General features: G+C 42.4%; 1 protein-coding gene across 1 annotated transcript in view; it reads left to right on the forward strand.

The window, feature by feature from the left end:
* heg1 (heart development protein with EGF-like domains 1) overlaps window positions 1-22,670 on the forward strand; it is a 90,014-nt gene that overhangs the window by 31,783 nt on the left and 35,561 nt on the right. Inside the window, exon 2 of the mRNA XM_078228193.1 lies at window positions 12,489-14,888. Within this exon, the coding sequence (XP_078084319.1) occupies window positions 12,489-14,888 (2,400 nt within the window). The remainder of the gene's footprint in view (window positions 1-12,488; window positions 14,889-22,670) is intronic.

Genomic DNA, 22,670 nt, shown 5'->3' on the forward strand with positions numbered 1-22,670 from the left:
AGGGGGACCAGCAGGGTAAATATGGGGGGTTATGGAGATAGGGCCTGGATGAGATTGTTGTCGGTGCAGGCTCAATGGGCCAAATGGCCTTCTTCTGCACTGTAGGGATTCTATGATTCTATGAGAGTGACGATGGGCTGGCAGTATGATTCAGAGTCGATGACTTGCATGACTGCAAAAGTTGGTATATACGGCATGCTTGCCTTCATTGGCCAGGGCATTGAGTTTAAAAATTGGCAAGTCATGTTGCAGCTTTATAGAACCTTAGTTAGACTGCACTTGGAATATAGTGTTCAATTCTGGTTGCCACACTACCAGAAGGATGTGAGGGCTTTGGAGAGGCTACAGAAAAGATTTACCAGGATTTTTCCTGGTATGGAGGGCATTAGCTATGAGGAGAGGTTGGAGAAACTTGGTTTGTTCTCATTAGAACGACGGAGGTTGAGGGGCGATCTGATAGAAGTCTACAAGATTATGAGGGGCATGGACAGCGTGGATAGTCAGAAGCTTTTCCCCAGGGTGGAAGACTCAATTACTAGGGGGCATAGGTTTAAGGTGCGAGGGGCAAGGTTTAAAGGAGATGTACGAGGCAGGTTTTTTACACAAAGGGTGGTGAGTGCCTGGAACTCGCTGCCGGGGAGGTAGTGGAAGCAGATACGATAGTGACTTTTAAGGGGCGTCTTGATAAATACATGAATAGGATGGGAATAGAGGGATACGCTTCCCGGAAGGGTAGGGAGTTTTAGTTCAGTTGGGCAGCATGGTCGGTGCAGGCTTGGAGGGCCGAAGGTCCTGTTCCTGTGCTGTAATTTCCTTTGTTCTTTGAGTAGCACAGGCAGGATAACTGCAGTATAAAACAATCAGGGAGCTGCTACCTGACCACTTCAAGGGTGCAAGAGCAAAGTTTTTAGTAGGATTAGTTGTTGATTGCTCTCACAAGCTTCATCTGTCAACATCTTTCTTTACATCCTAGCTATGACTGTAACACTACACTCTGCACTCTCTCCTTTCCTTCTCTATGTACGGTATGCTTTGTCTGTATAGTGCGCTAGAAACAATACTTTTCACTGTATAACAATACATGTGACAATAATAAATCAAGTGAAAACAAACATCCTGGATCTGTGTGTAATCATACCATCTTACAGATACCACTGATGGCTTTTCACTGGCATTACACCATTTAAAAACCACATACATAATGGCCCTTTTCTATGTTGCTTATTGAATCTTAAGCACTGTAACATTTCCCATTTTAACGGCCTTTTGACTTCTGGAAATACTGAACATTATTTTCTATAGGGACTGGCTCATGTAATCCACTTCATGGGCATGACAGACAGGAAACAGGAGCAGAGACTTTTAACAATGTGTCTCCATCCCTTTTGTGCATATTGGCAGCCCAAGGAAGGGCGAGGTGTGGTAGAGACGGGTTGGGTTTGCTTTAACCAGACGGCACCTTCATTTTGATTCCCAAATTATGTGGCAGTACATCTTGATGCCTCCCATACCTTATTGTGCCCTTTACGCTTTGACACAACATCGTTGCTAGCATCAAAGTGTCTCCCAGTTGAAATCTTTTTCTTACATTATGGTGATCATCAGGCAGTAAAGTCCAATTAACCACACCCACCAAGATGCCACTAGCCATATTTACTGAGACTATTGTTTCTACCTAGTAACGGCTGTGGAAAAATGTCTTCACAGAGTTTAGGTCAGCGTAGGACTGCAGCCAGAGCTGTCTCAATCTGTTGTAAGGATATCCGCTGCAAATAGAGTGGACACAGTCAGTGACAGAAGTGGCCCCAAGCCTGCGCAGAGTTTCCTTTTCTCTTCATTTTTAGCTAACTCTTTGCTACTTCAGCCTTGGCAAAGGCTGTGAACTGGATCCATTGGGAGCGGCTATATCAGTTCCCACCCAAAATTCCATTCTGGCCTGCTTGGCACTTTGGACGGGCAGCAGACGTAAAGATGGGGCCTGGGCACTACATTCGCTTGGGTCTCATTGCCAAGGTAAGGGCAGTTTGGCACTTGCCAAAACCCCTGTGTGCACGCACAATTCCCATTACAATTGGGACTTATTTATCTGCAAATTCAGGAGGCTCACTTCTGGCAACACATTGTATTTTTGTTCTTAGATCTTTTGAGTATTCCTTTGTCTACTTCCCATTTTAGTTTCCTAAAATACTGCCTGCTGTCCCGCCCTTCCTCCTTCAGCTGGATTATGGACATCTCCATGGCAACTGTTGTGCTCAGTAATCAGCCAGTGGGTCTTGAAGGGCAGCACTAATCTGCCTCCTGTGATAGAGCAACCACTGCTGTGTAACCCCGTAGTGACCTGGCTGAGAGAAGGCAATTCCTGTGCAGTGACGGCATGAGAGTTTGAATCCCAGCTTCTCAGTCAGGGTGTGCAAGTGCTGAGAAGCAATCTACTGCTGGATTCACTGGACCATCTCGCAAACTGCATTGAATAATGTGTTCCTTTAGCTTCTAAGCTGCCACGTGAAATCAAAACAAGCATTATGCTTTATCATACCAAAGATTTCCAAAGCAGAATTACACATAACTGATACCTACACACCACACAGTAATCATAAGCACTTTCTATTGTGCGCAGTGTGATTTTACAACATATGCAGCCTTCCAAGCAATCGGTCAGTGAATTCCTTTTTAACCACTGTTCCCACATGACCTCAGATCATCAGTGGCCACGAGTTACATTTATTTTGTTGCTTTTTTTTATTACTGAACGAGACTGACATCTGTTATGAATCAAATAACCAACTTGTAACACAAATAATTAATTTAGATCAGAGGTTATCATAAAGCATATTTACCCTGAGGATTTGTGGGGCCTTTTGTGCCCGTACTTTCTGTTGAATTGCTTTGTGCACAAGAAAAGTTTATTTATTAGTCACAAGTAGGCTTACGTTCACAAAGTTACTGTGAAAATCCCCTAGTCGACACACTCTGGCGCCTGTTTGGGTACACTGGAGGGAGAATTTAGCATGGCCAATCCACCTAACCTGCACATTTTTGGACTGTGGGAGGAAACCGGAGCACCCAGAGGAAACCCATGCAGCCACGGGAAGAACATGCAAACTCCGCACTGACAGTGACCCAAGCTGGGAATCGAACCCGGGTCCCTGGCATTGTGAGGCAGCAGTGCTAACCACTGTGTCACCCGTGCCGCCCCTCAATGAATGTTGCTGATAGGTTGTTGCATTCTATTAACAGCAATTACATCTATTGAAGATTGTTTCTTTGTTAAGCTGTTTAATTTTTCAGGTTATTTCCAGTGGGAAAGTTTGAGTTACAATACTGGAAGAGTTTTTCGGGGATATTTATAAGATTAGTCACATATTCCAGAGGGACAGAGTGAGGCCGGCTCGACAGGGAACAAATCACGTGCTACATATACTTGCAATAATATTTGCGAGCATAAATCTACGTGGAAGGTTGAACAGATTGCCTCTCTGGTTGATGTACAGTAATTCGGCACCATGCTCTTTTTGCATTGCGCTCCCAGCTGTGTAGCAGATGAAACAACAACACTTGAAAACCATCTTCAATTTACAACAATTGAAAATACCTAAATGAATAGCAATGTCTCAAAAACATTCAGGTCAATGGCAGGAAAGTTTTCGTGATCGGTTGAGTGTCAGTTTCCTCCAAGAACTGATGATTTTCATTCAGTAATATAAATGTAATACTGTGGTAGTTTTTCCGGTCTTGGGGCAAGCACGGCCGGAAAATCTCGCCTATATGTTTTGAGTCCAAAAGGTGCATCAATTGGAAGGGGAACTTGGAGGTGTTGGGGTTCCCATGTGCCTGCTGCCCTTACACCTAATAGAAGTCCACAAGATTAGAAATCATAGAAATCATAGAAACCCTACAGTGCAGAAGGAGGCCATTCGGCCCATCGAGTCTGCACCGACCACAATCCCACCCAGGCCCTACCCCCACATATTTTACCCGCTAAGGCATGGACAGAGTGGATAGTCAGAAGCTTTTTCCTAGGGTGGAAGAGTCAATTGCTCGAGGGCATAGGTTTAAGGTGCGAGGGGCATAGGCTTAAAGGAGATGTACGAGTCAAGTTTTTTTACACAGAGGATGGTGGGTGCCTGGAACTCGCTGCCGGGAGGGGTAGTGGAAGCAGATACGATAGTGATTTTTAAGGGGCATCTTAACAAATACATGAATAGGATGGGAATAGAGGGATATGGTCCCTGGAAGGGGAGGGGGTTTTAATTCAGTTGGGCAGCATGGTCGGTGTAGGCTTGGGGCCTGCACCGAACAAGCTGCCTGACTGAACTGAAGGGCCTGTTCCTGTGCTGTAATTTTCTTTGTTCTTTGTTCTTATCCTTCCAGGTAGTGGATGCTGAAGGTTTGTGATGTGCTGCAGAAGAAACTTTGGTGATTTGTTGCAGTGCATCCTATAGTTAGAATGGTCTTTATGTTTGCCAGGTTGCAACTCCATTTATCTAATGTTTGCAGATTCTGCTTTTTTTTTGCATTGGAACATTATTTAATTGTATCAAGTTTAGGTACAGATTACCAAGGCTGAGGTTTAGTGACTTCCTTTGATTATAAGGGAAACCCGGAACTTAATAGTACAAATTCCAGCCCCCACAGTCAAGCCTATCTCTCCAGAATTCTGGTGCTGAGCCAGAATGACAGTCTTCATTCTCAACAGTGCCTTGGTTTAATGAATGGATTACTGTCAAAGAGTCTGACTTGGTTTCCAACTATCTTCACAGATACATCACAGTCACCTCAACACCCAGAATTACCTCATTCCAATAGGGATAGTTGCTCGTTGATGATTCCTTTATTATTTCATAGGATGTGGGCTTCACTGACAGGGCCAGCATTTGTAGTCCATCTCTAATTGCCCTTTAACTGAGTAGCCTTCTGGGCCACTTCAGAGGTCAGTTAAGAGTCTACCACATTGCTATAGGTGTGGAGCCACATGTGAGTCAGACCAGGTAAAGATGGGACATATGTGAACCAGATGGGTTTTTTTTTCCAAGTCTCACCACCACTGAGACTAGCTTTCAATTCCAGATTTATTAATTGCATTTAAATGCCACCAGTTGCCGTGATGGAATTTTACCCCTTGACAACCCAGGCATTAGCCTGAGCCTCTGGATAACCAGCCACTTACATTACCATCTTCTGCAACGTTAATGATTAGATAACTGACAAGCACAGGTTTTAGCCCTTGCTAGACAAAAACCAAGTACCAGGGGTTCCTTATGAGCAACATGGTGAGCAGAGCAGTACCACCAGAAGATGTGTGAGCGAATGAACACAATTCTCATGACCAAACCATTCCATTGGACATTGGTTCTTCCAGTTAGAGGTGTGGAGCCTCAGCTGCTGTTTCTTGGCACTTAAATTGTCACGGAATTCTAGATATAAAGGGGTGTATTTCTACATACTGACTCCAGGTCACTGATTCCAGTAGTTGTCGAGCCAAGTCTCAAAGTTTACATATCGGACATCTGCTTTCAGCATGCTGGAAGGACTTCACACTGGAAAGCCTGCATCATAAGACCTTTGAGATGTTTAAACCCAATGCTGTATACCAGATGTACCCATCACTTGGTGCCTAATCTAAATTCTCATATAAGAAACCTTGATGGAAAGATATGCCTGCTACTTCACTTTTAAGGAATTCTTAGTGGGTGTAGGCTAAAATCCTCTTTTTTGCAGCAAATTCTCTTTTTGCTAGACAACAGTTCACAGCTTGAGCTTGGATCTTGCTAGTCTACCAGAGGAAGAGCTCTGCTGCCTACCCTCTGGTAGAAACCAATTGTTGGCTACTTATATCAAATGAACCAGGACAGTGGAGAACTCACATTCAATACAGCACTGAAAAATCTGGAAAGAAAAAGATGAAGATATCATCTGATCTAAAAACTAGGGACTATAAAACTCAATATGCTGCACCCACCAGATTGATATATAGACAAAAATAGGTGCATGGAGCCCACACCTGAAACATGTACTAAAGCTCCTAAATGTGCAAATAAGAGAAGATTTAAGTACATTGATGATCAGAATAGTCTTTATATATTATGGAGACATATTGCATTAACATGTTAAAAAAATAAAGAAATGCATATGTATTGCACCTTTGACAATCTCAGACTATCTCAAAGTGTTTAATAGCCAATTAAATGGTTATGAAATGTTGGAATGTAGGAAGCACAACAGCCAATTTGAGCCCAGCAAACTCCTGCAAACTACAATGTAATAATAACCAGATAATCTGTGATAAATATTGGCCAAGACAGAGTGGAGAACCCCCCTCTTGCAAAATAGCACCAATCTATTATATCCACTTGAGAACAAACAGAGGGTGGAATCTTACCCAAAAATGGGGTCTCAGTTTAATATCTCACCTGCAAGGCAGCACCTCCAACAGTGAAGCATTTCATCAATGCTGTACTTCATTGTGCTGCACTGCGTGTCAGTCTTAATTTATATGTTCAAGTATCTGGAATGGGAATCAAACCTTCAACCTTCCAACTCAGAGACAAAGTGCTACCTACTGAGCCATGTCCGGTATTGTATCAATGCCCAAAGCAAAATGAAAATTGTAAAATTGGCGAAGTACTGAAAACTATAGATTTTCATTTTTTCAGTAATGGCCATTTGGAAAAATTGCAATCTCTCAAAATTACCTGAATTCCCACGTTTGTTTCAGGACCAATATCAAAACAGGAAATTATTTTAAAAACTTGAAACTTTGGACATGATTGAGTGTTACTGCTATAAATGTTAGCACGAAGAATACAAGCAATCCTGAACTTCTCTCTAGCTGCTTCTCTTCAGCTCCTTTTGGTCTGAAATATGAGAGGAATATAGTTTTTTAATGAAGACTTCTCATCACTGTCTCTGCAAGAACAAATGATAGGAAGGAAATCTCAAATCCCCTTGCACTATGTAACCTCCATATTTAGTGCTGTAGCTTTTGTTAACCTAAACCCCCTGTTGCTGCCAATTGTTCCCCACCCCTAATTACCACATCCGCAGTAAGTTTTCAAAACAGTCCACTGCAAGGGCTTCCTGCCTGTTGACAAGTGAATGACCATCACAGCGCCACCTCCTGTGGCAGCATAGACTGTACAAGTTAATGATGCAAAAGCTAAATCTTCCCACATACTATTATGGGCTAACGACTACAGCACTGGACAGTAGTTGCACTGCCCATGGTAACTTAATACTGAGACAATTTTGATTTTATTCAACCTCTCTGTGCACCAAAAGTCAGTTAAATCGCATTTTCCACAAGGATTTCAGATATTTTGTATACGAGAGTTTAGTTTGATATTAACATTTATGTAACCAAATAGGATATGAATTTAAGTTTATTTATTAGTGTCACAAGTAGGCCTGCATTAACACTGCAATGCAGATACTGAGAAAATCTACTAGTCGCCATACTCCGGCGCCTGTTCAGGTACACGGAGGGAGAATTTTTAGCATGGGCAAGGCACCTAAACAGCGCATCTTTTTGACTGTGGAAGGAAACCGGACCACCCGGAGGAAACCCATGCAGACATGGGGAGAATGTGCAGATTCTGCACAGACAATGACCCAAGCAGGAAATTGAACCCTGGTGCTGTGAGAATTACAAAGACAGTTAACTATTTATTTATATCTACCTCATTTTACATTGATTTTTCTCCTTTTCTTTAACTCTTTCTGTGACATAAACTATTCTCCAATGCAAAGGGAGAGCCATGGCTGGGTGCTAGGTTTTTGTAGACAGCAATCTTGAATTAATCATAAGTGCACAAGAGCGACTGTGACTCTTTTGTTATTCTGTTAGTCTCAGTGGAGGGTGTGCCCCCTTCACACAGTCTAAATAGATAAGAATGATAGTTTTTCTTTAGATTTACAAAATATACCCATTCTTCCCATTCACAATATTAAAATATTAGCTACTTGGGTAAGCTGTTTCAATAAGCTGATCAAACAGATCTTACTTAGGTAAATTTTTAAAATTCATTCATGGGGCATGGGTGTCGCTGACTGGCCAGCATTTACTGCCCATCCCTAGTTGCCCGAGGAGTTGAGAGCCAACCACATTGCTGTGGCTCTGGAATCGCATGTAGGCCAGACCAAATAAGGACGGCAGATTTCCTTCCCTAAAGGACATTAGTGAACCAGATGGGTTTTTCTGACAATGGTCATCAGTAGATTCTTAATTCCAGATTTTTTTATTGAATTCAAATTCCACCAGCTGCTGTGGCTGGATTTGATCCCGGGTCCCCAGAACATTAGCTGAGTTTCTAGATTAATAGTTTAGAGATAATGCCATTGCCTCCCCCTGATATTGCACCTACTTGGGAAGGATTATGCAATTAACAAATGGTTCATCTTAATTTTTTATTACATGTATAATATTCATCTTCCTTAGGAAATAAATGCATTCATTTTAATAATTTTGTTTATTTGAATAAGTTGGCCGGCAAAAATGTATGCTATTAAATCAATACCGACCAATCAACAACTGACCTTTGACTGAATTGAGTCTGTGTTTACTGAACAATTTTAGACTTTTGGCCTCAAAGGTAGACCGCTCGACCTTAGTGGCAGAATAATACATTCTGCAATCCTTCTTAAGCAGCAAATGATCAACAAAAAAGCAGATGTTTGAAATCTGAAATTAAAAGCAGAAATTGCTGGAAATACTCAGCAGGCCGGGTAGCTTTTGTGGTGAGAGAAACAGAGTTAATGGGCCGGATTTTCAAAATGGGGTTGGGAACTCAATGACCGGATGCATTCCGAAACCCGACCAACTAATGGCATCAAGCACCTCCAGGAGGGTGGGAGCTGCCTGCCTGGGGTCAGCAGCAAAGTCAGGTGGCATCCGTGTTGGCTCCTGCCGCTGTCTTATCGAATAAAGCAGGGGGTTCATCAGAAGGTCAGGGAGGCAAACTGATTGCTCAAGACAGCAACCGGGCCAAACCATGGTAATCCATACATCTCTGCCAGATGACCCAAGGGCCTGATAATTTTCCCTGTCACAGGATGAACCGTTCCCTGGTCCCATGGCAAACCCAACAACTGTGTATTAACATGTTCGGTTTGCCAAAATAAAAAGTAAAAATTGAATTCCTGGGAATATTCTGCCCTTTATCCAGGTTAGCAGATAGTCACAGGAACCTGTGTGAAAGTTCAGTTTCAGACTAGATAAGGTGTAATTCTGTGAATTTATGCTCCAGCCGTGAAGCTTTTCCTGCTAAGGATGGATATTGGGAACTTTGCAAGGAAATCAACAGGCTAAAACTAAAATCCTGCAGGTCTTTCCCGATCATTTCAAAATAGGTGAAGGCTTGTGCTGAGAGTCCAAATTCATAACATTTGCCTTACAATATCATCATTACTTCAAACAGGACATGAATGGATCAGTAATGAATTTACTTTTTCTCTCATTTTATTCATTATTTTCATAACCATTGAGCCCATAGGTGCAAAATGGCAACAATTTCCTCCCAATTTCTTGCATCTAGAATTACAGGGGGAGATATTGGTATCATCACACACCCTTTCCTCTATTTTACAATGGTAACTACACTTCAAGAGGATTTAACGGGTAGTAAAAGTGCTTTGAGGTGTGCAGCAGTTGTAAAAAATGTTTTATAAATGTAAGTCTTTCCTCCTTTTTTCAAGAATTAATGTTGGAGGGAACCAATTTACTTTCATGTGAAATTCGTCCCCCACCCTCTCCCCGCCGCTCTCTGCTTCTGGAAGTGAACAGGCCGAGAACCACTGGATAATTTAATCAGGGGCCTAATACTTGTCATTGCCAAACTGGGCAGAGCATGTGTTATTTGAGCTCTGTTCAATATTTGTGGGTATACGAAGACGATGATTCTGGAAAGCGAAATGAAGTCTTTTACATACATTGTGAAGTCAGGAGGAGCAAAATCATAGGCCGGAATGTTCCGTTCTGGAGTCTAGGTTTGGTGGTTGGCATGGAGGTGGGAATAATTTCCACTGAGGGAGTGTGGGTTGACAGGGCGGCACAGTGGCACAGTGGTTAGCCCTGCTGACCCACAGCGCCAGGGACCCGGGTTCAATTCCGGCCTCGGGTCACTGTCTGTGTGGCGTTTGCATGTTCTCCCCGTGTCTCTGTGGGTTTCCTCCGGGTGCTCCAGCTTCCTCCCACAGTCCAAAGATGTGCGGGTTATGTGGATTGTCCATGATAAATTGTCCCTTAGTGTTTAAGAGGATTAACGGTAAATACGTGGGATTGTAGGGATAGGGCACGAGTGGGAGGCACGATGGTGCGAATGGCCTCCTTCTGCACTGGAGGGTTTCTATGATTCTATGATTCTTTGACTGACCACATGCGATCTTGTGCAGTTCAACACATTACACACGTATTTGCAAGGAGCTTGCCAAATCTCACAGTGGGAGTGGGAAGTGGCAGGCAGGAAGTCACTGTTGCTGCCTTGACCTCGTGGGATTGAAGATCTAGGTACCATATTTTAAGCCACTCATTCACTCACTGCAAGCCAGGAGCTTCAGACCAGGATGTCACAGACCAGACAGCAGACACCAGCCCTACGATTCAGTGAACCCTCCCTGGATATTCCTTACCAGGAGAGGCGGGAAAGAAATCCGAGTCTCTGAGCAGTGAGAGGGGCTGACCCGAGAAGGGAGGGAGGCTGTCCAGTACAGAAATGGAGGCAGCAATGGTATACGAGGGATGGAGAGAAGGGCCTTGTGGCATGTGGAGGCTGATAGTTATACGTGCAAGGGTAATGGAGGAGGTTCAGGGGTGTCAGAGGGGAGAGGAATGATTTGGTGGGATGAGTGTTGGGTGGTGAAAGTTGGTGGGTGACGGGGGAGAAGGTGGTCGAGCATGTTTAGAATGTGATGTACCATTGTTGCATTCTCTGCTGTATAACATTGTCACACTGAAACTGCAATCCTTCAAATGGGAGGAGGTTCTTACCATGAGATGAGAACCATGTGCAGGCAAACTCAATTGCTAAAATGCATCTGCCATCAAAAAAACAATATTTGGCCTCCTGCCAAATTAAATGCCCCCACCCAACAAGCTTCCTACAGCTAGTGGGGCCAGAAAATTCTGCCCCTAGATCCAGAGCAATACTGTGAGCTGTGGCCGTCGCACATTCAACCCGTCCTGTATAATTTTCCCTCCCAATCCATTCCTCGAGACCTACCTGTAGGCCAGGGCTGCCAAATTTTCCAGGGCTCTGACTGTTCAGCTCCATGGGTGTGCCAGATTGATGTCTGCAGCTCACCGGTTTTATATTAATAACTTGAAGCTTCAGATTGATGTCTTTGGGTGTTCCAGGCACGCTGCCCATTTTGTACCATTTTCAGATGCAGAACCAATTTGTCTGCCAATTTAATGAACAGACATATTGACCCATAACTTCCAGGGGCATTGTAACTGGGGAGTACTCCAAAGGGGCACTGGGGAAGCCCCCACCCTCTGGACATCCCCGGGTAAGGATGGCATGGCAATTTCCTGGGAAGTTCAAACTTCTGTTGGGCAATTGCCCACCCACCAATGGAAACCACTCCATGAAAGCTCATGAAAATATTGTCACGTGATATCAAATATAGATTGTATTGTGTCTGTGTTCTGTGTGTGGGAAATCATCTAGTTTAGTCACAGGTGTCTGTGAAATATGAGTGATTCAAGCAGGCAGTTGCATGAGAGGTACAGATAAGCACTTACTTATTAATTTTTGTGTCCTGTACTCCGCTGTATGGTGTAAGCTGTAATGTGATGATACGCAGGTAGAGTATGTTCCTGGAGACAATCAAAATTGGCACTAGGATTGGATAACAAAGGAATTAAACTCAAGGATACGTCATATGGGGAGTGGTTTAAAATTGATCTAAAATTGGATAATGTAGGAGAGGTTGCAGCTAGGATTAGATAACAAGGAGCAAAGGTCAAGACTGGGTAAAAACAGCAAGAATCAAGATGGCGTTTAGGATTCAATAATATTGGGGAAAGGAACGAGATCAACAATTTTTAGTTCAAGGATCTTTAAAGCTTTGCTCTCATTAATTGCTCTATTATAGAAATTCATTATCAGTGGCTCCTGTACAGCAGTGTCATTTTCTTTGATGACCATATGCAGAAATAATTTAGTTGCTATTCAGTCCATGACAATGCCACTTATATGTATTTGAAACATCAGATAATATACCTTAATCCACTTTAAAACCTTAAATGACATTGACAAAGTTTTACAATGGTATGAATTTGTACAATCGTGATGTGGTAGTGACACAATTTTATTATTGCAAATTTGACATTCTGTATGCCCGAAATTATATATTCTGGAGCAATGCTTTCTCTTGCAAAACTTCAATCACTTGACATTATCACATGTTACTGTTGTATTATCCCGCTGCCTATGTATAAAACAAAAAAGATGCATGGCATTGACCACAGTGTATTTTGTCTTTGTTTTTAGGGTCTGGGAGCAGAAATCAGCCAAACAAAAGCATAACATCAGAAAGCTGGACACATGATTCTCAAAGTAACAGCACACATATCTCTAGTACTGGAGAAATGGAACTGTATCTGCAAGTGAATAGCACATTTATGGAAATTAATGAAGTGTCCACTTCCTCTATACCAGTTACGAACAGTTCACAGAGTCCTTTACTAACCCTGACTTCAACGTCAATTAAAGAAAGTATTACAACTGATTCTGAATCAACAAATCATTCATATCCTACAGTACCTTCCAGAGATATCATATCTACAGACCTGTTTGATTCTGGAAGTCAACCTTTTACATCATCTTTGGACAATGCGACTTCGGGGAAAAATGAAGAATTTAGAAGCTGGCCTCATCATAATACATCAAAAGGGACTGATAATCTTGAAAGGTTGTTCACGACTTCACCTTCACCTTTATACACTGTACCAAATGTTTCAAAAACGCCTTTAAATACTTTGCCAAATGTACCTAAAAGATCCTTAAGTACCGAAGACCGCAATTCAGAAAGTTCTTCAAGTACTTCGCTGAATGATCCCAAAGTATTGAGTAATTTGCTAAATATTTATGAGAGGTCTTTAAATAGCACGCAGAACTATATGAAAGGGTCTTTAAATACTTCACCAAATGACTCTGAAAGATTGAATACTTTACAGAATGATTTTAAAAGATCTTTAAGCGCATCACTAAATGATTCCGAAAGATCAAATACTTCAACAAATGACGTTAAAAGGTCTTTAAGTACTTTGCCAAATTATTCTAAAATATCTACCATTAGTGCTCAAAATGATCCTGAATGGTCAAGCACATTGATAAATGTTTTTGAAAACTCTTCAGACACTTCACCAAGTAATTCTGAAAAATCAAATACTTCACTGAATGATTTTAAAAGATCGTTAAGTACTTTACCAAATTATTTGAAAGTATCCACAGTTGGTGTTCATAATGATTCTGAAACTTCAAGTACATTGACAAATGATTTTGAAAACCCTTCAAACTCTTCACAAAGTGATACTGAAAGATCTGCAAGCACTTCACCAAATTATTCAAAACGGTCTTTAAGTACTTCATTGAATGATTTGGAAAGAGTGAGTACTTCACCAAATGTTTCTGAAAGTGCTTTAAATAGTGCTCAAAATTATTCGGAAAACTCTTTAAGTACTTCACTGAGTGATTCTAAAAGTTCTCTAAGTTATACACCAAATAATTCCGAAAATCCTTTAAGTACTTCATCAGGTGGTTCCAAAATGCTCAATGCTACAACAAATAGTTCTGAAGAGACAATTCATCCACATTCAACATCCATACCTATGGATTTTAATGACGTTATTAATGGGTCAGATGCAGTAAAGTCACAAGGTATATCTTCCACACAGTCAGTTGATACTCAGACAAGTGGTTCGAGGTCGACAGCTCACTCCTTTTTTATCTCAGGTGCTGAAACTATAACAGCCATCACTGCAACAAGTCATTTACTTCCCAGAATAACAGATGATTTCTTAAATACTACTGTTCTATCTGAAATATACAATATTGAGAACTCGATTGCAACAACATTGTCTTCGATGCAGTCAGATTCTGAAGTCTTAGTGAATGATTTCACAGAGTTAAGTTCTAACTTTACTACAGCTAATAGTTCCGAACTAGATTTCGTTGAATCAGAAACCAATAGTTTTGTTACAACGCAAGTTGCTAGAACAGCCACAACAAGCACTACTTTGAGGAGTGTACTTCCAGAAGGAACTCCAGGCTATCCCAGAACTTCAAAGCCTATGACAACAAATGCTCATTTGTCATCTTCTACCATGGAACCACTTATGGGAGAAACTGGAGGAACATCCTCAGCACCAATTGTAATAACATCTGGGTCTCATACCAGAAAATATACTACAATTTCACAAGTTCCCACTGTCACACCAAAGCCTGCACTAATTAGTACAACAGGGAGTGAATTTGCCACTGAATGGACTAGTCCACCTATTTTTATGAGTACTCCGAAAGGAGACAAAACAACAGTGTCCAGCGTACCCACAACTGCTTTCATTAAGACAACTGAACTGACCAATACAAGAACATCAGTTAACGTGAAGTTTTTGACCAGTGTAAGGACTTCAACCAGCACAAGGGCCTCAACTAGCGAAAGGGCCTCAACCAGCACAAGGCCCTCAACCAGCACAAGGTCTCCAATTAGTACAATGATGCTAACAAGCGTACAAATTTCAGACAGTACCACAGAGATTCCAACCACTCCCACAAGGACTCTGACAAGCACAAAGCCTCCAACTACTAAAGGCAAACTTACTCCTGAGCCAACGACTGTGATTCACGCTACCAGTACAAGCATACCTGAAATCCCCACAGCATCCACAGGTAATGTAGAATTGTGACTGCGATTTAGATACAAGTAGTATTCTTTAAATTCACATAATATATATGCAGTGGTATATTTTGTGTTTTCCTAACCGGATTTGGTTAATCAGTATTTGCTGAACTTCCAGCTGTCATTCCATTGGCGAATATTAATTATTGTTTTAAGTTATGATGAATGTTAGAAGCATTGGAAATAAGATGGCAGAGCTGGGGGCTATTGTGGCAGTCGGAACAATGCTGTCAAAATATCAGAAATATGGCTAAAAATTGAGGATACAAATTAACATAGAATTATTCAGAGTGAACGGTAAGGGATACTTGAGAAATAAATAAGTTTGACGTAATGAAAAAGGGAAAGCTGCAGAATGACTTAAGTGGTTGATTTCTCGAACATAAATGCTAGATAATACTAGGAATTTGTTAAACAGCTCCAGGCTGACATAAAAAGGACAAATTACTCGACAGAGATATGAATGGTATGTGAAAACAAGAAACGCTCTAGTGGAAATAACTAGGAAACCCTTTTTTTAAATAAGAATTGGCAAATGCAATGCACAACTTTTTATGACTGATTGCATATAAGAAAGCAATAGAAGCAATTCTAATTTGGGTCTGGTAAGGATTGAGATACTGGACAGGAAATTTGTTGCGATACCTCTGAAGAATGAAGACCACAATATGATAAAGTTTAACATGACCAGGGATCAGAAATAACTAAGAAGAGGATATAACACTTTAGAAGGGCTAAATTTGATGGAATGAAACAACAACAAAAGCAATTGACAACATTTATTCAACATACGAGTATGTGGGGAAGGGGGGGAGGTGGGTGGGGGAGCGGGTGGGGTAGGCGGTGGTGCTGTCACTAGGATGCTACCAGGACTTGATGGTTTGAGTTATAAGGAGAGGCTGGATAGACTGGGACTCTTTTCCCTGGAGTGTAGGAGACTTAGGGGTGATCTTATAGAGGTCTATAAAATCATGAGGAGTATAGATTTGCTAGATAGTCAATATCTTTTCCCAAATGTCGGGGAGTCTAAAACTAGAGGGCATAGGATTAAGGTGAGAGGGAAGAGATACAAAAGGGTCCAGAGGGGCAATTCTTTCACACAAAGGGTGGTGAGTGTCTGGAACAAGCTGCCAGAATTAGTAGTAGAGGCGGGTACAATTTTGTCTACTAAAAAGCATTTAGACAGTTACATGGGTAGGATGGGTATAGAGGGACTATGGGCCAAACGCGGGCAATTGGGACTAGCTTAGTGGTTTTAAAAAAAGGGCAGCGTGGACAAGTTGAGCTGTAGGGCCTGTTTCCATTCTGTAAACCTCTATGATGCTATAACCTGTTAGCACGTATTGAAGACACGTGGAACAAATTCCAAGTTATAACGTTGAATGGGCAGGATAAAGAAATAGTGATGAATAGCACTAAACAAATGTGATCCAAAATGGATTAATGGACAATTTAGGCATGATAGAAGGAAGTAAAATGTCTCTAAAAATTCTGCGGAGCAAGACAAAGTTCAGTAAGATAAATGTAGAAATAAGTCAAAAGAATGACCAGGGTAGCAAAGAGAGACCTAAAAAAAGCAAAGCAGCAGAGGTGATGCAGTCAGAGGAAACAGAGGTAAAACCTTAAAAGATTCAAAATAATCAGAATTAAGAATCATTCCTGTTTCTGATGAGGAACTTCAGTTATGTAGGTAGATTGGAGAAATTAGGAGCTGTTCCCCTAGGAAAAGAGAAGGCTGATAGGAGATTTGATGGAGGTATTCTAAATCATGAGGGATCTGGACAGAATAGATAGGGAGAAACTGTTTCCATTAGTGGAAGTATTGAAAACCAGAGGGCACAGGTTCAAAGAATTGGCAAAATAAGCAATGGCCAAATGAGGAAAATGTTTTCCGTGCAGTGAGTGGTTAGGATCTGGAATGTACTGTCTGAGGTTGTAGTGGACGTATGTTCAATTGAGGCTTTCTAGAGGGAATTGAATCGTTATATGAAAATTTAAAAAATCGCAGGGTCACGGAGACACAGCACTGGATGAATTGCTCCTTCAGTGGGTTATAACTGATATGAGGGACCAAATAATCTCCTGTGCTTAGGATCAGTAGCAAAAGTCCCAACTTGCCTCACTTCCGATTGCACAATAGCACAGTTGGAACCTGGGGCCACAACTTCTTTTGTGCAAATACTCAACAAACCCATTCCAACCACTGCCAGTCTTCTAAAGCTTCTTATTTGGCTATGGTTATGTTTGTATTTATATCCCAATAGTTTACACACAGGAAGAAACTCCGATTGAGTATTAAACATTGCACTGCTCGTTTACAAAGACAAAATTTCCTCACTGGTTAATACAGCAGCTCAGAATGTTAGACTGAGCAAAATACTCATCATTATTCTATGTTGCACTAAAGCAAAAAAATACTGAAAGGCATTATTAAGCTTCATTACGAATCTATTTCTTTATGTGATTTAGTAGTTAGTTCTTGATTTGTAAAAAGGAACACTTAATTCACCTGAAAGTTCTGAAAGATCAATGTTTGCTTTAATTTAGCAAGGACAGAAACCTTCACTTTTCCTAGTTAGTGAAGAGCAATATGTAAGTGCAGCGTTGCATTGAAGTGAGCAGGTAAGGCCTAGGGAAGGTATTGGAGCTGCACAAAGGAGGTGGAAGAAGCCAGATGAACTCTGTGGCAACTCAGACAAAAAATTGCCACTAATGAGGTATCGGACCATTCGGCCAGGTGTGCAGAAATTCAAACGCGCGGAAGGAAGGGTGCCACCGGAAATGGGTCCTGGTTCATCACACCTGCAGGCCATTGAGGGAGCCCAACGGCATTGTCACACGGCACAAGGAAGTGTCCCGTGGCAGCAAGAGGGCAAACTTCAGGAGCCAATACCAAAGAGGACCCGTGAATACCCGGAGCACTGGGTATATCGCAACAGGTTAACTGACCTGGGTCAAGCATCAATGCAGGAGGAAACTACAACTGTTCAGGGAAATGGTAATGGGCATCTGTGCCCTCCTTGAGGATGAATTGTCGCCTAGAACCACCTATCAACAGGCCCTGTTGGTAGCACTGAAGGTGATGGTGGCACTCAATTTCTTTGCTGTGAGATTATTTCAGATTCTGCCACTGACCTCTGTGGAATATCTCAGTCAACTCCTCACAGCTGCATTCGCACCATCACAGATGTCATCTTTGCAGAGGCTTGCAAGAGTGAACTTTCTGCAAGCCTCTACATGCTTTTCAGGCAGCTGCCACCACACCCATAGATCATTTATGTGTCAGGCTTCCCCCCCCCCCCCCCCCCCCCCCCCTCCCGCCCCCCGCCAGGATTCTGGGTGACAAGGGAGAGAGTCTGTGTCATTATCTCTACTACTGCGCAAGGACCCATTGATGTGCAGCTATCTGCGCTGGTGTCTAGTGCACTAGTCCACACCCTTGAACATCTCTTCCTCCTGATGTCCAAGGGATCCCTTGGCTCATGGGAGTGTTTGCATAACACTGGGACTTGGATGAAACATACATAAGATGTAGGCACGGAGACCCCTAAAGGTTTTGCACTGATTGAGCTTTCCATACCATCCAGGACTCAGCGTGCTATCAGACTAGGTGCAGCACAAAGCTAATGCTACCCACCCAACCTCCCTCCCCACACCGTACCCTGACCACCCCCCTTTACAAGACTATTCCACCAATCACACCACAGAACACCCACTATCATGCCATTCCTACATGAACCTTTTCCATGGCCATGTGTGCCTAGAATGGTGGATTCGCCATCACTAACTCACTCTTGGCAAGGGAACACTGGCATTGTCCATTGTCTTCTCCCCCATGATCCATGTAACCCACAGCAGTGGCATCCCACCCCTATGGCATCTTGTGCGGGTTGTGCACTCATTTCTCCTGCAAGGAACAGGGAGAGAAGGAGAAAAGTTGGAGGAGTCTGCATGGAGAAGGGTAACTCCTCCTCGTGATCTGAGACAGCATTTATTCAGCAGCAGCCAAACTGATAGACACTGGTTACTGCATCACTGTCCTTGGCAAAATCTCCTCGAACATTGAGGAGCAGCTTTCACCCTGCGTCCCCCAGCTGCTGGGCATGTTGCAGGCTGTGAGTCAATGGAAAACAGTGTATAATTGGAGGTCTCACTTACCTTTCCAGAACACTTTAGTGTGTAAGCAATGGTGGTATAGTCATGAGCATAGCTGCCTTCCAAGCAGTTGACCCGGGTTTGATTCCCGGCCATCACAGTTCATTAATTTTGGGGCAGCATAGTGGCACAGTGGTTAGCACTGCTGCCTCACAGCGCCAGGGCCCCGGGTTCGATTCCCGACTTGGGTCACTGATGTGCGGAGTCTGCACGTTCTCCCCGTGTCTGTGTGGGTTTCCTCCTGGTGCTCCGGTTTCCTCACACAGTCTGAAAGACGTGCTGGTTAGATGCATTGGCCATGCTAAATTCTCCCTCAGTGTACCCGAACAGGTGCCAGAATGTGGCGATGAGGGGATTTTCACAGTAACTTCATTGCAGTGTTAATGTAAGCCTACTTGTGACTAATAAATAAACTACTTACTTCAGGTCAACTGGAGGAGTACAGGATGTACCTTCCACAGCAGAGAGTAGCAGTGGAAGGGTACTTTTCTAACTGGAGGTCTATGACAAGCGGTGTTCCATAAGGATCAGTGCTGGGGCCTCTGTTGTTTGTAATATATATAAATGATTTGGAGGAAAATGTAGGTGATGTGATTAGTAAATTTGCAGATGATACAAAAATTGGGGATAAATATGAGGTAATGCGATTTGGAAAGTCTACTGCAAAAGGAAAGTATACAATAAGTAGTAGAGCCCTTAGAAATATTAACATACAGAGGGATCTAGGCGTGCAGATCCACAGTTCCGTGAAGGTGGCAACTCAGGTGGACAAGGTGGTCAAGAAGGCATATGGCATGCTGGTCTTCATCGGTCGTTGAGTATAGGAATTGAAAAATCATGTTGCAACTGTATAAGACTTTGGTTAGGCCGCTTTTGGAGTATTGTATACAATTACAATTGTGCCACACTACCAGAAGGATGTTGATGCATTGGAAAGGGTGCAGAAGAGATTTACCAGGATGTTGCCTGGTTTGGAGAATATGGACTATGAAGAAAGATTGAACAAACTTGGATTGTTTTCATTGGAGCGTCTGAGGATGAGGGGGGACCTGATAGAGGTTTACAAGATTATGACAGGCTTGATTAGAGTGGATAGTCAGAGTCTTTTTCCCAGGATCGAAGGGTCGATTACGCGGGAGCATAGGTTGAAAGTGAGAGGAGGAAGGTTCAAAAGTGATGTAAGGGGCAAGTTTTTCACACAGAGAGTGGTGAATGCCCGGAATGCGCTGCCAGAGGAGGTGGTGGAAGCAGATTCTATAACAACGTTCAAGAGGCATCTGGATAGATACATGAATAGGCAGGGAATAGAGGGATATAGACCGCGTAGAGGCAAGAAAATATTAGATTAAAGAGGCATCTGTGTAGGCACAGACTTGATGGGCTGAAAGGCCTGTTCCTGCGCTGTACTGTTCTTTGTTTTTTGATGTCCCTCCTGTCATTGGCGTCTTGCATGAATAGATCAAGTTTCTGGTTGGAGAATCTTGGAGCTGATGAGCCCAGCCCTCCAGGCTGTTGGATTGCTGACACATTCGGACATTGGCGTAGATGAGGTGCATGAGTCAGTTTGTGTGTTTGCTTTGCGTGAGGTGCATCGTTAGTTTGCAGGATTACATGATAGTGACAGGCTGGGGAGCTATGGTTTGAATACTAGTGATGAGCATGCCATCTATCAGCTTGGCGACCTTACTGTTGGCGTGTGAATACCAGTGTGGCATTAGTTGATGCTATACACCAGTGTTCTTGAGGGGTACTCATGCCTTGGAATGATGTGTGGCCAGGTGTAACCAGAGGAGTGCTTTGTTGTAGGGATAGGGGTAACTGTGGGGAGCTGTAGAAATGAGGGCTGGCTCTGGGGAACTGCCCCTGAGCTGGGCTGCTGCGCAGCATTGTTGTACTGTGCTGGGACCTGCTTTGGCAGCGCAAGACAGAGTGCAGCCATTGGCAGGGGAGTGAGGAGACAGGTTAGCCAACAGTCCCTCAGAGTTGATTGTCTGAAGCAGTGGTCAACGATGGAGCTATGTGGTAAAATGGAGGGACAGCACATGGGCATGTTTTGCTAAAGGAAATCTGCTGATTTAATTTGAATAGTTCAGAGTGCAACATTAGAACAGTGTAAGAATGGGGCAATGACATAGAGCAGGATCCTAGAAGAGTAATGATTGAGGAGGGTGGAGTGATTCATTGTGTCACATGGTCGTGAATATCATTGATGGCAATCTTCACAGAAGTCGCAAAGAAACCTGCCATTCCTGCTGAAGGATAGCAACATGGAAACTGGAAAATGGAGAGCATGAGGAGAAAATGGATTACAAAGAATAAAAGTCAAATTTCACAAACTATGTGATACTTTTTTTATCCAGGGGGTGGTGGGAGTCTGGAACTCACTGCCTGAAAGGGTGATGGAGGCAGAGACCCTCATAACATTTAAGAAGTATTTAGATATATACTTGTGCTGCCAAGGCATACAAGGCTATGGGCCAAGTGCTGGAAAATGGGATCGGAATAGTTAAGCGGCTTGTCTTTGACACGATGGGCCGAAGGGCCTTTTTCAATGCTGTGAACCTCTATGACTCTGATAATTAGAAATGCTCATATTTCTGTTCATTTATTTCCAGTAAAAGGCTGACAAACAACTTCTCCAGATGGTTGAGTGACAAAATATCATTCATAGCACATAATAGCATTTTTGTGTCCACCATTTATGGAATCTTATGCGGAATTGGGTGCCTCTCTGCTCATTTTGAAATCTGAATCATATTGAAGGTATGGCAGTGTCACCCAGCAGGTCAGGGAAGTTAAAAGGGAAAGATAGCTTGGGTGATTCCTAATATCTCCTAGCGACTGACTATCGGGGCCAATAGCAGTGGCATGGGAATAAGCTATTCGTCTGCTTTGTTGCTTGTGGCCGTGTCATGTCAGGCAGATAATGGAGGAAGAGTTGAATAATGTAAAGTGGAAAAAAATACCTAGTAATATCTCCAGGAAGAAATAATTTTCAAACTTTTAAGTGGCAGGTTGCCTTGAAGAATTGGATTGTTGCTTGCACATTTTTAGCAGAAAACAAGAAATAATTATTGCCCTTTTACTACGATTTGGCCTCAGTCGTAATAAAACAATAAAACCTGGCAGAAGTCTTTGTCATTCAAATTATGAACTTACTTGGGTGAAACAAAATATGCCCCAGACCCAATGATTTTTGCAGTTTTCACTGGTTTATTGAAAATGTCACTGTTGAATCTGACTATCTAGTTCCAGTCAGATTCAGCATCAATAATCTGGGATAAAAATTGCTCTTGGACATAAGTGTGGTGTGAATTAATCTATGGGTAGTCTTCTTGCAGTTACCCAAGAATAAAGGGCATCTTCAGAGACAGGATTCCATTAAGTTTTATTTTCGCACGTATAAATGTTTACAATGTGGACATCTGAAGGATTGTATTAAATATGGCTTTTAAATATCTTTGAAAGAGAAAGTAATGCTTCTTATAAAATTGGGAAGGTAAAACAAGTATGAACGCATGTCCAAAATCTCCTTTGGAATATAGGTGATTAACCTCAGCTTCGACAATACTCTGAACCACATTGGTTTTAATCACATCATTATATAAAGTTCCGCA

The sequence above is a fragment of the Mustelus asterias genome, chromosome 14 (assembly GCF_964213995.1).
Source record: "Mustelus asterias chromosome 14, sMusAst1.hap1.1, whole genome shotgun sequence".
NCBI classification, from domain to species: Eukaryota; Metazoa; Chordata; class Chondrichthyes; order Carcharhiniformes; family Triakidae; genus Mustelus; species Mustelus asterias.